The sequence below is a fragment of the Semicossyphus pulcher genome, unplaced genomic scaffold, assembly GCF_022749685.1.
Source record: "Semicossyphus pulcher isolate SPU_LCO1_2020_fin unplaced genomic scaffold, fSemPul1.0.p SCAF_23, whole genome shotgun sequence".
NCBI classification, from domain to species: Eukaryota; Metazoa; Chordata; class Actinopteri; order Labriformes; family Labridae; genus Semicossyphus; species Semicossyphus pulcher.
Genome location: NW_027211697.1, coordinates 6167452 through 6181847, shown reverse-complemented (window position 1 = coordinate 6181847; position 14396 = coordinate 6167452). Strand labels below are relative to the sequence as shown.

Below are 14396 nucleotides of genomic sequence, written 5' to 3'. Positions count from 1 at the left end.
GATTAAGTATTTGAGATCATGAAGGTCTGTACAAAATTGTATGGTAATTTATCCAGTCGTTGTTGACAAATTTCAGTGTGGACCATTGTGGTTGATCAAAAAATAATGCAAACAAGGCAAAAGGCAAGCATAATATATTGAAGGATGGATGGACATAAAGTGTATAAAGTATAAAAATTACAGTGATGTGCATAATGGCTAAAGAACTGAGGGGTGATTGTCTTCTATGTAAAATCGACGCAAAGCCTAATCATTGTTCCAACTCAAGCGTAATTGTCCTCCCTCAAACCTTGATTTAGTTATTTTGATTTATATAAAATGTTGCAATGTTTGTGTTTCCCATTAGCCCTGCAAACACTGAAATGTCTTTGAGGCTATAAGCTAGATTGATGTATCAGGCCAAAACAAACAAAAACAAAACGTAACAGACATGCTGCCATTAGTAAAAGAGAAGAGTCCTCGTTTAAGTAAGGCTACAGTCTCTGTTTGTGTGACAAAAACAAGTTAGAGTTCATCTGAGGCTTTCTTTTTGGCAAGTGTTGTTATTCCTGGGAGTGCTTCCCTAATAAAAGCTGTAACAGTAAGTGTGTGTGTGTGTGTGTGTGTGTGTGTGTGTGTGTGTGTGTGTGTGCGTGCGTGTGTAAAAGAGAACTGAAGGGGGGCAAGTTGAGCACATTAAAGTAGTTGTGAATAAACATTAAAAATAATCTGTTGAGACAGAACATAAATGACTTCAAATCATATTATTTTTATAGAAACTGAATAAGTCTCTCTGTGATGAAATGTTTCGAATTAAAATGACTGATATATGCGATCATTTAGATCAATTAATAACAGAGCATGTAAGTAATAAGATAATATTAATGAGGTCATAACTTAACTAAGCACATGTTTACAAAGGGGTGGGGGTGTAAGTGCTGTGGGTGAGTAAGTTATGTTTTTATGTTACCTGCAGGACATAGTCAATAGATTTACAACTGCAATGTGCTGTTTTTTTCTGCTATAAAAGTCAACAGCTATCTTAGCTAGTTTATGAGACTGAATTTAGGCTTATTTGTTCAGTGAAGCTTTCTCCAACAATTCCTGTTCAACATAACTGTCAGAAGTTGTGGGCGCACTGGCAGCACCACTACAGGCTGAGCGAGCAGCTAACATTAGGTAGCTCAGTCCGAATTAAATGATAGAATGATAATAACGACTCTAAACACAACTTTTGTAGATTTTGCAGAGCATTTCATTTATTGATCACTGTGGGTATTTGAGGAGAATTTCTTATAAAAACAACAAAAAGTAACGCCATTAAAATTGCACACCCTTTGTTAGAGTCAGGTTGTGAAGGAACGACTGACAGACCGTTCACACAGTCACACAGAAACACAATATAGGAGACTTCTATTTATATGTATAATTATAGTCATGATATTGTTGAATTTTGTAAAATCAGAGTCAAAATCAAAGAAACAGAAAGAATCCAAAAACACAATCACTTTTTAAGTCTTCATTCTTCTGATTCCCTGAAGGTCTTAACTGAAGCCATGGTAGGTGAAAGGTTCCAGCACAGGGCTGCAGGTCTCTTGAGCAAGGCAGGCCACCCTGTTGTTGTCACAGCTTTCTTCAGTGCCTGGGCTGATGTAGACCCCATCAGCAGAGTGGATGGATGGGTCCTCATCAAAGTAGTTATGTGGACGCAGCAGAACCCCACCCCCATTGCCCACTGTCACTGTGTTGGGGATGTCCTCGGAGTGGGGGATGTGAAGGAAACCAGTGGTCACCCAGGCAACCAGGTCCTGGAAAAAATGAATAAATAAGGAGAAATGGGGAAAGTACATTACATGTTAAGTTTCATTCCATTTCTATGTTTTAGGGAGGTTTTCTTACGTAAACACACCTCATTTTCAATGGGTTCATTATCTTCGATGTACTTGCTAAAGTCAACAGCTGGATTCCAAATGTCATTTTGATTGTACAGACTGCCGCTGCTCTCTTCCAGGTCCTTGTGCTTAGTTATGGCAACCTTATACCTGGTGGAAGTAAAGTTAAATGAGACTCCCGGGAGAGGAAGGGATTTTATGATGATGAGACCCTTTTTAAGACATAGAGCAAGAGCCATAGCACAGAAAGTTCAAAAAGTGATGATGATTCTGGTCTGAGATACATTTAAAAGCTGCTTCTCACCTCGCCCAGGAAATGGCCTTCTCCTCTGCCTGGCTCTCTGGAAGGTGATCCCCAGTGTTGCTGAACACTTGCAGCCTGTAGGAGCGCTGGTGACCCCACCGGTTGGTCTTGTTGCTTGCGATGTGGAGGTAGCGCGGAGTCTTGGTGTTATGACGCAGTGCAGCCTCCTGCAAGAAGTCAAACCCAGAAGCTAAAGTTCTATTGTGTTCTGCTTTTGGCACTATTGATCATACCATCTTACTACTACGTCTTGAAACATTGGGTTGTTCTCAAAGAAACTGCCCTTCAACTCCTCTATTCATACAACAAAACCTTTTCAGTTGTCAATTTCCAGTTCATCTGCTGTTGATTTAACTGTGGTGTTCCTCAAGGATCTATTCTCAGCCCTCTATTGTTTTTAATCTACATGCTTCCTTTCAGCCGGATCATTCAGAACCTTGGTGTCTTTCATAACTTCTATATTCCCCATCCAGAAACCTCAACAGCAAGCTTGATTCATTGAACAATAACATCAAATTGAAAGCCAAAAATCTGGCTCTTAAACAAAATTTCAAAATAAGATCATTTAGGTCTCCGACTAATATGTTTTTCATGATTTTATTTTTTCCTGCTAAGACTACTGTAATGCTCTTTTTACCAGTATCTAACTGGTTCAGAATGCTGCTGCTCAAATTTGAATAGGTACCCAGAAAAACCAACACATAACCCCTGTGCCTCCCAGCCTACACTGGCTGCCTGTTTTTTTTAATCATATTAATTTAAAAATTATATTGATTGAATTTAAAGCTTTTAATGTTCTTGTTCCAAACTATATAAAAGATCTTTTGATTGCATATATGCTTAGGTGTTCTCTAACATCAAAGGATGCAGCTCTACTGGTTGTATCCCTGATCGTATATAAAGGTTACCAGGCCTTTGCAGTTAGAGCCCCCAGACTGTGGAACCACATCCATAGCTCCATTTAAGTCCTCTTTTAAAACATTATTTTACAGGAGGGCATAACTGAATTCTTTAGTCTTTTATCCATGTTGTTTTTATTTGCTCCCTTTTTTAACTGTCTGATTTTTTTGTGAAGCACTTTGCAATGTAGTTTCATAAAGTTTCTGCATTCCACTATCGAAATTGTAATAAGGGTTATTCCAATAGATCGTCTAAAAGTTTGGCAGTCAGGTGCCAAAGGCCGAAAATATATCTATATTCCCCAGCTTGCAAGCTGTGAGGAGTCAGTGCCCACATGAACTTAAGTTGGCGGACCTTTGGATTCAAAAACTAAAGCTAACAAAAAGGGACCTGTTTACTCTTGCTTGAGAAACTTGCCTGTGGAATTCATTTAATCCCTTGCAGCATTTACCTTTGACTGCTCTTCAAATAGGCAGAGAGGTGTATGACTGGCAAAATAAAAGAGTCTTTGTTATATAAGATTCAGTCTCTTTAAAAGATAGAGATAAAGGTTGAAAGGTTGAAATTGAGGGTCAGAGTTCTCTGCTCTGGTATTTTCTGCCTCTTGACTTCTGGTAGTCTTGCTTGCCATTCACTTGGGGGGGGTTCTAGAAAGCTTTTCAGCCAACAACATTGGCCATTTTTTGTTAAACTGACAAACAAGCTGGGGATCATGTGTTGGATGATGATCACCAGGAGTTTCCCAATAAAGTATACTAAAATGAAAATGTATATTCAACTATACAAAGAGGATTCCTAGTGGATTCCTGTTTAAACTCACTAATTTACTCCGAACAAAACAGATGTGTAGATGTTTCACATTTCCCAGGGCGTGGCTCTAGTTGAAGTGAACCTGATATTAAACTATTTACCTTAAATTAAAAAGCTTTTTAACTCAGAGCAGTTCAATGACAGAATGGCAAGATTTAACCCATTTAGCAAATGACAAAAATCAACCAAGTATTCGATCCCCAGCTCCCTCAGGCTACATGTCGAAGTGTCCTTGGGCAAGACACTGAACCCCAAATTGTAGGTATGAATGTGATTACTGATTGACAGTTGGGCACTTTTGGTAGCAGCCTCTGCCATCAGTGTTTGTTGCGTGTGAATTGGTGAATGTGACATGTGAAAGCAGCTTTGAGTGGTCGCAAAGACTAGAAAAGCACTATATAAGTACACTCCATTTAACATTTTCAATGTCGGACAATCCCACAAAACAACCAGTCAGATGTGGTGTTTCATCCTCTTTCTACCCGTCCTAACAGGAGAATTCATAAGTTAACAACATTGGAGATTCTTCCTGCACCTCAGAGAAATATGTAGCATAGTATTTGCCCCAGTTTGTAAAAGTTTACTTTTATTTTTTAACGGTTAATCAATATGTATTTGCAACACTGTCATACTGCAATTGTACCTACTTCATATATTTGGTATGCTGTCAACTGTTTTCTTTCCCGATATTTAACTTCAGTTGGTGCTGGACAGTTTGCGTCCTGTTGTTTGTGTGTTGCCAATATTGTAAGTGAAAGCTTAAGATTCAACTCTTACTGTGGTTTTTGAAAAAAATACAACAATAGACTATTTCAATAGAATGGATCCAGTTCTATACCTTTGCTTGTAGCTACATGCAGCTAATAATTCAATGTTATTGTTACAATGCTAAATACTAGAGGAACACTGAACCTGCTCTGTTTTAAGCTGAGCCTCCACCAACTGAGGGATCATGGCATGTCTTTCAGGCATCCAGGGCAGCGAGACATTCACAAACTCCATGTCTTTGGTCTGGAATACATTCTTTACTCCTGTAGAAGGCGCATACTGCAAGTTATTTTCATTTTAGCTTCTGCAATATATTGTGCCTTTTTAACCATTTATCTTTTTAATGTCAGCTATATAATATATATGAATATCAATTTGATAAATACAATTTTTTCAAAACATTATGATACTCTCAAGGTCTTCAAGATTCTTACTACACTCACCTAACACATCAAGATCCACCTTGAAGTTAAGGAAATGGGTGTGGATATTTCCAGTGATGTTCTCGGCCACTTGGTGACCAAATTGAAAACTATTATTAAATTTGTAGGACGACGCGATGTATCCGGTGGCGTGCACTTTTGCCTCCACTGAGCCACTCTGGTAGAAAATGAAATCCCACACGTAGTCATAGTTTCCTATAGCAGTGATTGTCCTGAACACTAAGGCGCTGTTGGATAGTCCTCCATAACTGTTGTAGACAATCTCAGAGAAGTGCCTCCGTAGAGGTTGGCCCATGTCATGCTCAAAGACACAAATTGAGTTTCTGAGCCGGCGTGGAGTACCAGTGTCCTTGAAATGGAAAGTGTCTATAAAGGTGGCTGAATAGGGGCAGTCGACCCCCCTGACTAACTCATAGGCACACACACCAATGCCAAGGCTGCCATCAAGGAACTTGGTGAACATGAGAGTTGGGGTAAAAGACGCATAGACTGACATGGCCTCTTGAACGCTTAGCTCATAGATGATCCTCTCGCCTCTTAAACGCACATCAAAAACTCTCATGCCTCTAAGTGGGCTCAGACCAAAGGCAAAGCTCCAGTCAAGGTATACAATGTTGTTGTTCTTTACACTGAATCGCTTGCCTTGTGCATAAAACTGCTGGGGTCCAACGCCTGTCGGTTTCTTCCTGGGTTTGAGTGATGCGTAATTTGGCACAGGTTTGTAAATGATTTTCCTCACAGTCCCTGCTTCATATCCCTGCTTCAGTTCGTTTACACTGTCAAAGTACTGACCATTATAAAGAATTTTCATCACATGCCAGGAGGAAAAATTGGTGCTTTTGTGGTTGACTAAGATTTCAAAGCCCACTGGATGGATGTCGAAGCCCTCCTCATTTCGACAGAGACCAATCCAGGTCTGTCTGTCTCCTGACTCGACTCCTTTGGGCATGGCCTCATAGTAAATATCGTATGATGATAGTGGGAAACCAAAGCTTTCCTTCATTAGTGTTCTTAATGGTGTAAGTCCACGGTTCAAAAATATGTCCATAAGTATGTATTCCCTGGAAGTAGTTGGACGTGCAGTTAAAGGGATCTCTCTTTTATATCTCTCGACAGTGACATCATGGTGGTAGGATGGGTTGGGTAGAGGGCCAACTACATATTCCTTTATGATGTTCTTGCTGCCATGAAAAACCACTGCAGTTGCCTCTCTTGCTGGTTTTGCCCCGTTGGTGTCCAGATATTGCAAAACATCCTGTTTTTTTGGCAGTGACAGGTCGATCATATACAGGTAGTCAGCTGAAAGAGGTGAAGCTGGATCAAATTTGATGTTCATCCCTGGGATCTTGGACATGTAGTCACGCACCTGTAGAAACTCTTCCGACGAGAGGTCAGCGAAGACGATGCTGCGCTCATTGTGCACCGCAGGTTGGTCTGGGTTTATCCCCCGAGCAGGGCACTGTGGAGTGCGTTTGGTGTTGAGCCATATCAAAACACAGGTACTTATCAGCAAAGCAACAGCTGCAAGAACCAGAAGCCACTTTAGGGCCGTTCCACTAGTTTTAGAGACCATTTCTCGGCATGCATGCAGCAGGTATGGTCATGGAGACGAAATGTTAGAGAGACTGTGTAAAGGGGCGAGGCCACGGAATTCAAAGCTTTTACAACAGAGGTGTGGTTGGTTTGATAAGAGCAAAGATTTACAGGCAGAGGGAAACAGAAAGAGGAAGAGGGCGGAAAGCTGCTGGGTGCAGGAAAGAAACGTGTGTGTGTGTGTGTGTGTGTGTGTGTGTGTGTGTGTGTGTGTGTGCGTGTGTGTGTGTGTGCGTGCGTGTGTAAAAGAGAACTGAAGGGGGGCAAGTTGAGCACATTAAAGTAGTTGTGAATAAACATTAAAAATAATCTGTTGAGACAGAACATAAATGACTTCAAATCATATTATTTTTATAGAAACTGAATATGTCTCTCTGTGATGAAATGTTTCGAATGAAAATGACTGATATATGCGATCATTTAGATCAATTAATAACAGAGCATGTAAGTAATAAGATAATATTAATGAGGTCATAACTTAACTAAGCACATGTTTACAAAGGGGTGGGGGTGTAAGTGCTGTGGGTGAGTAAGTTATGTTTTTATGTTACCTGCAGGACATAGTCAATAGATTTACAACTGCAATGTGCTGTTTTTTTCCTGCTATAAAAGTCAACAGCTATCTTAGCTAGTTTATGAGACTGAATTTAGGCTTATTTGTTCAGTGAAGCTTTCTCCAACAATTCCTGTTCAACATAACTGTCAGTGAGCAGTGAGAAGTTGTGGGCGCACTGGCAGCACCACTACAGGCTGAGCGAGCAGCTAACATTAGGTAGCTCAGTCCGAATTAAATGATAGAATGATAATAACGACTCTAAACACAACTTTTGTAGATTTTGCAGAGCATTTCATTTATTGATCACTGTGGGTATTTGAGGAGAATTTCTTATAAAAACAACAAAAAGTAACGCCATTAAAATTGCACACCCTTTGTTAGAGTCAGGTTGTGAAGGAACGACTGACAGACCGTTCACACAGTCACACAGAAACACAATATAGGAGACTTCTAATTATATGTATAATTATAGTCATGATATTGTTGAATTTTGTAAAATCAGAGTCAGAATCAAAGAAACAGAAAGAATCCAAAAACACAATCACTTTTTAAGTCTTCCTTCTTCTGATTCCCTGAAGGTCATAACTGAAGCCATGGTAGGTGAAAGGTTCCAGCACAGGGCTGCAGATCTCTTGAGCAAGGCAGGCCACCCTGTTGTTGTCACAGCTTTCTTCAGTGCCTGGGCTGATGTAGACCCCATCAGCAGAGTGGATGGATGGGTCCTCATCAAAGTAGTTATGTGGCCGCAGCAGAACCCCACCCCCATTCCCCACTGTTACAGTGTTGGGGATGTCCTCGGCGTGGGGGATGTGGAGGAATCCAGTGGTCACCCAGGCAACCAGGTCCTGAAAAAAACGTTTAAAGTAAGGATGGGAAAGGACTGGTGATAATACATTATGTGTTAAGTTTCATTCCATTTCTATGTTTTAGGGAGGTTTCCAAGTGTTGACATGCACACACACCTCATTTTCAATGGGTTCATTATCTTTGATGTACTTGCTGAAGTCGACTGCTGGATTCCAAATGTCATGCTGATTGTACAGGCTGCCGCTGCTCTGTTCCAGGTCCTTGTGCTTAGTTATCGCAACCTTATACCTGATGGAAGTAAAGTTAAATGAGACTCCCGGGAGAGGAAGGGATTGGATGATGAAGAGACCCTTTTTTAGACATGTAGACACAAAAGCCATAGCAGGTCTGAGACACATTGCTTCTCACCTCGCCCAGGACATGGCCTTCTCCTCTGCCTGGCTCTCTGGAAGGTGGTCCCCTGTGAAGCTGAACACCTGCAGCCTGTAGGAGCGCTGGTGACCCCACCGGTTGGTCTGGTTGCTTGCGATGTGGAGGTAGCGTGGAGTCTTGGCGTCGTTACGCAGCGCGGCTGCCTGCAAGAAGCCAAACACTATCTATTCCAGAAATGTCCTTTTATGTGTACAGATTTTGGGGTAGGGCTTATCAAAGATCATATTTACATTAGAAACGGGGCTTTAATTTACACACAGGCACAAAAAACACTGTATACTCAGAGAGAAAGAGAGAGAGAGAGAATGCACCAGAAGAAATAACCCCTGTCACCTGATGTTATAGTTATTTTTAGCATAATGTACTTATGCCCTGTGAGAGGTTTATGACTATGTTGTTTTTCTCAAAGATAACAGGGACCCCATAAAGGAGCCTTGACCTACCAAAACAACTGCCCTGAAAAAAATCTCAGAAAAAAGCATTGTGTGGAAACTTGACAAGTCTCTCCACAGAAATGACAGAAATGGGCTGCGAATTCAGAAATGTTTTAAATTAAAAAACACAGTCCAAAAAAGATGGAAAAATACAGCAAATGAAAAAAAATGTGCTGCAGAAGCTAAAAAAAACTACATTTAAGAGCAAACAAGCTGCAAATCATAAACAATGCAAACAGAGAAACACACAAACATAGAAAACAAATGCAACAGAAAAACGATGCATATCGAGTCATCCCAACAGAATTGGTCAAGGCCTGTAGGGGGCGCTAAGGGAAACTGGATTTTGGATAAAAACCATCACTGACTCCTCCTTGCCATCCCAAGCTCCTGTGCTGTTAGAGTCTTAAATAACAACACTGTCCTGATGCTCTGCTCAGAGCTCATAGAGCAGGCATTCAAAGCTATTCAGACATCTAATAGTGGTGGTTTCTATAGCAAAGCTGTCCATCAAAAAAAAGATTTCTCCACAAAATAATATTAAGTTTCACCAAAGTGAGAATGTATTGATGAATGTATTTGTAGCGTGTTTGATATAAGTACATTTGCTTTGGAAGCAATTTTTGTATCTGCAGCACATCTCTGTTATTGTAGTTGTTCAGGATTACTGTAAGTGTTTATGAATTTGCAGCCCATTTCTCCCAGTAAACATCATTTGGTCCATTGCAGCACGCATACAAACTATGATGTGAAATCAGAAATATGTTGTTTAAGAAATAAGATACCTTTACTCATGATTATACAATTATGGAGATTTTAATTGTATTCTATTAATTAGACTAAAAGTCTGCTCATAATAGCATTACACCCAGAAACACTTTTATTTCTTAATATAACTTTTTATAGCAGTGTTGATTTGATCGCCCTCTCACCTCTCAGCCAATCAGATACCCCCTACCCTTTTTTATACTATAATGGCATATTACCTGAATTACAATAAGCCCCTGACTACAAGCTGGAAGTTGTGGGCTCTAATGTCCCATCTTTTTCCAAAGCAGTGGACCTGTTTCTTACGGAGCCCCAGAGTGGTCATTGAAAAAAAAACAACATAAAACAAGGCAACGATTCACTAACTCATGAAATAGCATTTTCATTCATGCCTTGTGCACTGATAATAGCATTTCATGCGCACAAGATAGTAAATTCACTCATTTTATTTATTATCTCATTCAATGACCACTCCGGGGCTCCGTAGTTTCTTAATTTATCTAGGTGATGATGTGATTAACATTACATTTAAATGATTCTGATATCCTTCAAATTAAAATGTGCCAACTGAATCACTGACATACAGCATTTTTATCTACCTTATGCATTTGGTATACTGTCATCAGTATTATTTCTAAGTTTAACTTTAACCTCTGTTAGGACACATTGGGTCCTACAGTTTGTGTGTCACCAAAAAAAACAGATATGGTTTATTGTCCTTGTTACAATGCTTAATACTGAAGGGAAATTCCACCTGCTCTGTTTGAAGCTGAGTCTCCACCAACTGAGGGATCATGGCATGTCTTTCAGGCAACCAGGGCAGCGAGACATTCACAAACTCCATGTCTTTGGTCTGGAATACATTCTTTACGCCTGTGGAAGGGACATACTGCATGTTATTTCCACTTTAGCTTCTTCAATTTATTAAAGTGTTTTTTTAATTCAAAAGGCTGTTTTTAATGTCAATTATACGTGTACACAATTTTGAAAATAAAATTTAGATTTTCTCAAGGTCTTCAAGATTTTTACTACACTCACCTACAACATCCAGATCCACCTTGAAGTTAAGGAAATGGGTGTGGATATTTCCAGTGACGTTCTCGGCCACTTGGTGACCAAATTGAAAACTATTATTAAATTTGTAGGATGATGCGATGTATCCGGTAGCGTGCACTTTTGCCTCCACTGAGCCACTCTGGTAGAAAATGAAATCCCACACGTAGTCATAGTTTCCTATAGCAGTGATTGTCCTGAACACTAAGGCGCTGTTGGATAGTCCTCCATAACTGTTGTAGACAATCTCAGAGAAGTGCCTCCGTAGAGGTTGGCCCATGTCATGCTCAAAGACACAAATTGAGTTTCTGAGTTGGCGTGGAGCACCAGTGTCTTTGAAATGGAAAGTGTCTATAAAGGTGGCTGAATAGGGGCAGTCGACCCCCCTGACCAACTCATAGGCACACGCACCAATGCTCAAGCTGCCGTCAAGGAACTTTGTGAGCATGAGATTTGGGGTGAAAGACGCATAGACTGACATGGCCTCTTGAACGCTTAGCTCATAGATGATCCTCTCGCCTCTAAAACGCACATCAAAAATTCTCATGCCTCTAAGTGGGCTCAGACCAAAGGCAAAGCTCCAGTCAAGGTATACAATGTTGTTGTTCTTTACACTGAATCGCTTGCCTTGTGCATAAAACTGCTGGGGTCCAACGCCTGTGGGTTTCTTCCTGGGTTTGAGTGACGCGTAATTTGGCACAGGTTTGTAAATTACTTTCGTCACAGTCCCTGATTCGTATCCCTGCTTCAGTTCGTTTAAACTGTCAAAGTACTGACCATTATAAAGCACTTTCATCACATGCCAGAAGGAAATATTGGTGCTTTGATGGTCTAGTAAGATTTCAAAGCCCACTGGATGGATGTAGTAGCCCTCTTCATCTCGAAAAAGCGAAATCCAGGTCTGTCTGTCCCCTGACTTGACTCCTCTGGGCATGCCGTCGTAGTAAGCATCGTACGATGATGGATTTAAACCAAAGCTTTCCTTCAGCAGTGTACTTACTGATTCAAGTACACGCATCAAAAATACATCTATAAGTATGTATTCCCTGGAAGTAACTGGACGCGCCGTTAAAGGGATCTCCATTTTGTATCTTTCAAAAGTGACATCTCGGTGGTAGGATGGGTTGGGTAGAGGGCCAACTACATATTCCTTTATGATGTTCTTGCTGCCATGAAAAACCACTGCAGTTGCCTCTCTTGCTGGTTTTGCCCCGTTGGTGTCCAGATAGTGCAAAACATCCTGTTTTTTTGGCAGTGACAGGTCGATCATATACAGGTAGTCAGCTGAAAGAGGTGAAGCTGGATCAAATGTGATGTTCATCCCTGGGATCTTGGACATGTAGTCACGCACCTGTAGAAACTCTTCCACTGAGAGGTCAGCAAAGACGATGCTGCGCTCATTGTGCACCGCAGGTTGGTCTGAGTTTACCCGTTTAGCAGGGCACTGTGGAGTGCGTTGGGTGTTGAGCCATATCAAAACACAGGTACTTATCAGCAAAGCAACAGCTGCAAGAACCAGAAGGCATTTGAGAATGGTGAAAATAGTTTTACTCATATTTCAGCAGATGTACAGTCACAGTTAAAAAGAAGAAATGGAAAGGAGCCTGTGCATTTTAAGGACTGCTTTTACAACCTGAGAGGTGTTCCTTTGATAAGAGCAACAGCAACCCTATAAAATCTCATATAAAAAGTTAATGTATACATTGTGCAATGTGCCCAGATGATAACCCCAGTAAATAATTACTCGACTTCTACTGCCGTCATCAGGTCAAACATTTTATGAAGCAACATTTTATATATACGTAGACACAAAATATTGTAAATACCTTTAATTGTTACTTTGAACACCTCACCTTTTCTAAGAGCCACCTTAAAGTTTTAACCTCAGTGTTGTGACCAAGTCATCTGTGCTCAAGTCCCAAGTAAGTCTCAAGTCATTTGGTCCAAGTCTCAAGCAAGTTTTGAGTCATTTTTTCTTGGGCAAGTCAAGTCAAGTCAAATCACAGGTTATGTCAAGACAAGTCAAGTCCAGTCCTTAGTTAAGGCAAGTCAAGTCCCAAGTAAAGTCACTTTTTTCCCACCCAAAATACAGCACTCTTACCTCTAGTATCTAGTCTGTATAAGGAGAAAAGACAAGGTATTAGTAGCCCGTCTAGTAATGATATTATTGGCCAATTTATATAACCTGTTCAAAAAGTATGAAAATGAATTGTATCTGTATTATCTTCACACAGGCGCAGCCATGATGATGGTCTGGTCAGAGACTGTATTGAGTAGTAACGAGTACGACGGATGAGGCTTCTCTTCACCCAGCACAGAGAACTGTACCTTAAAAAACAGTTCCCATTTATCTGTTATTTGATTTTGAGTTAAGGTATACACATTGCCCATTGTATGAGTGGGTTTTCCATTGTAATTGTTTGGGATTTATTTTTAAAATATTCTGCACAATCTTTTCCCAGGAAATGTTAAGTGTCAATATTATTAGATTAGATTGCCTATCAATATAGATTGATAGGAAATGGGGAAGAGAGCAAGTGAGGATGACATGCACCAAGAGGCCATGAGTCGAAGCTAAACCCGCGGCCTATGCCACAAGGACTTTGCCTCTGTACATGGGGCACCTGCTCTACCAAATGAGCTAAACCGGCACCCTATAAATTCTACTTTTTGATGAAGTTAAAATTCTAGCAGTATTTGAACTGCCATTATTCAAATGGTCATGCCTCTTTAAAAATCATCTCCAGGCCTGGAAAAATACTGACTCCTGACTGGAGTATTTACACCCTTGCGTGTTCGTCTCCCTCTCTCTGCCTCATTGACTGGACTTACTGACTCATAAACCTAGCATGGCTGTAGACTTTTATTGACGATAAAAAAAAAAAAAAGTGTACATCCAAGATGTTTATTGTCTATTGTCTGATGTTTTGTCATAAGCCGCATCTTAAAAGCTGAAGGGCTGTGACACAATGCTGTGTTAGATTAGCTGGGGCAGGTGTTATAAGGTGAGTGGTCATATAATTCACAGCCTTTTAAGTCGTTCTGTTGTTTCAAAAACTGCTCATAATGGCTTGTATGTTATTATCAATCTCAAGAAGCCACAAGAAGAGACACATAACTTAAAGCTTTTGACAAAAGAATAAGTTATTAAACTAAGGAACAAAATTAGACAAAGTCAGGTCCCTTTCGCCCTCCAAACAAACTGAAAAAAGAAAGACGCAAACTCAAGTCCAGATCTAATGGATCACTTGCCCTACTGGTTAGTTGCAGAACACAGTTAATCAAAATTAGCCCCAATTTCCATTTTTTTGTGCCACTTCACTTTCACATGAGTTGCATGAGTGACTGGACCAAAGATGAGCAGGCTTAACATCCTGACTCAGTTTACCTGTAAGTTTGTTTATAGGGATGTTACTACTCTATGTCTGTGTCAAAATCATTAACCTAGAGCCAATGCAATGTGCACCTGGATAGGAACCATGTCCTGCACAATCCAGTACAATGTTTCGATGCAGCACAGAAATCAAACCAAGCTCCACACCCTGCATCAGCACCCATGTTTATGTCTTGGTCAAAATAGGCAGCACTGAAAGTTCAACCAGGAAAATCTTAAGTTGAGGGCAGCCCTATTTTGTACTCAATCATAAGGCCTTGTCT

At 40.4% G+C, this 14396-nt stretch overlaps 2 protein-coding genes across 2 annotated transcripts; both read right to left on the bottom strand.

The window, feature by feature from the left end:
• Window positions 1–1250: 1250 nt before the first annotated feature.
• LOC138602806 (amine oxidase [copper-containing] 3-like) lies at window positions 1251–6542 on the bottom strand. The gene is made up of 5 exons (XM_069674381.1): window positions 5097–6542; window positions 4798–4916; window positions 2176–2342; window positions 1889–2021; window positions 1251–1787 (listed from the first exon to the last, which is right to left on the bottom strand). The coding sequence occupies exons 1-5, from the start codon at window positions 6448–6450 to the stop codon at window positions 1524–1526; spliced, it is 2037 nt and encodes a 678-aa protein (XP_069530482.1). The 5' UTR covers window positions 6451–6542; the 3' UTR covers window positions 1251–1523.
• A 1251-nt stretch (window positions 6543–7793) lies between these two features.
• LOC138603211 (amine oxidase [copper-containing] 3-like) lies at window positions 7794–12294 on the bottom strand. Its single transcript, XM_069674913.1, has 5 exons — window positions 10725–12294; window positions 10441–10559; window positions 8461–8627; window positions 8208–8340; window positions 7794–8090 (listed from the first exon to the last, which is right to left on the bottom strand). Exons 1-5 carry the CDS (start codon window positions 12292–12294, stop codon window positions 7794–7796), a joined length of 2286 nt encoding a protein of 761 aa, XP_069531014.1.
• Between the last annotated feature and the right edge of the window lie 2102 nt (window positions 12295–14396).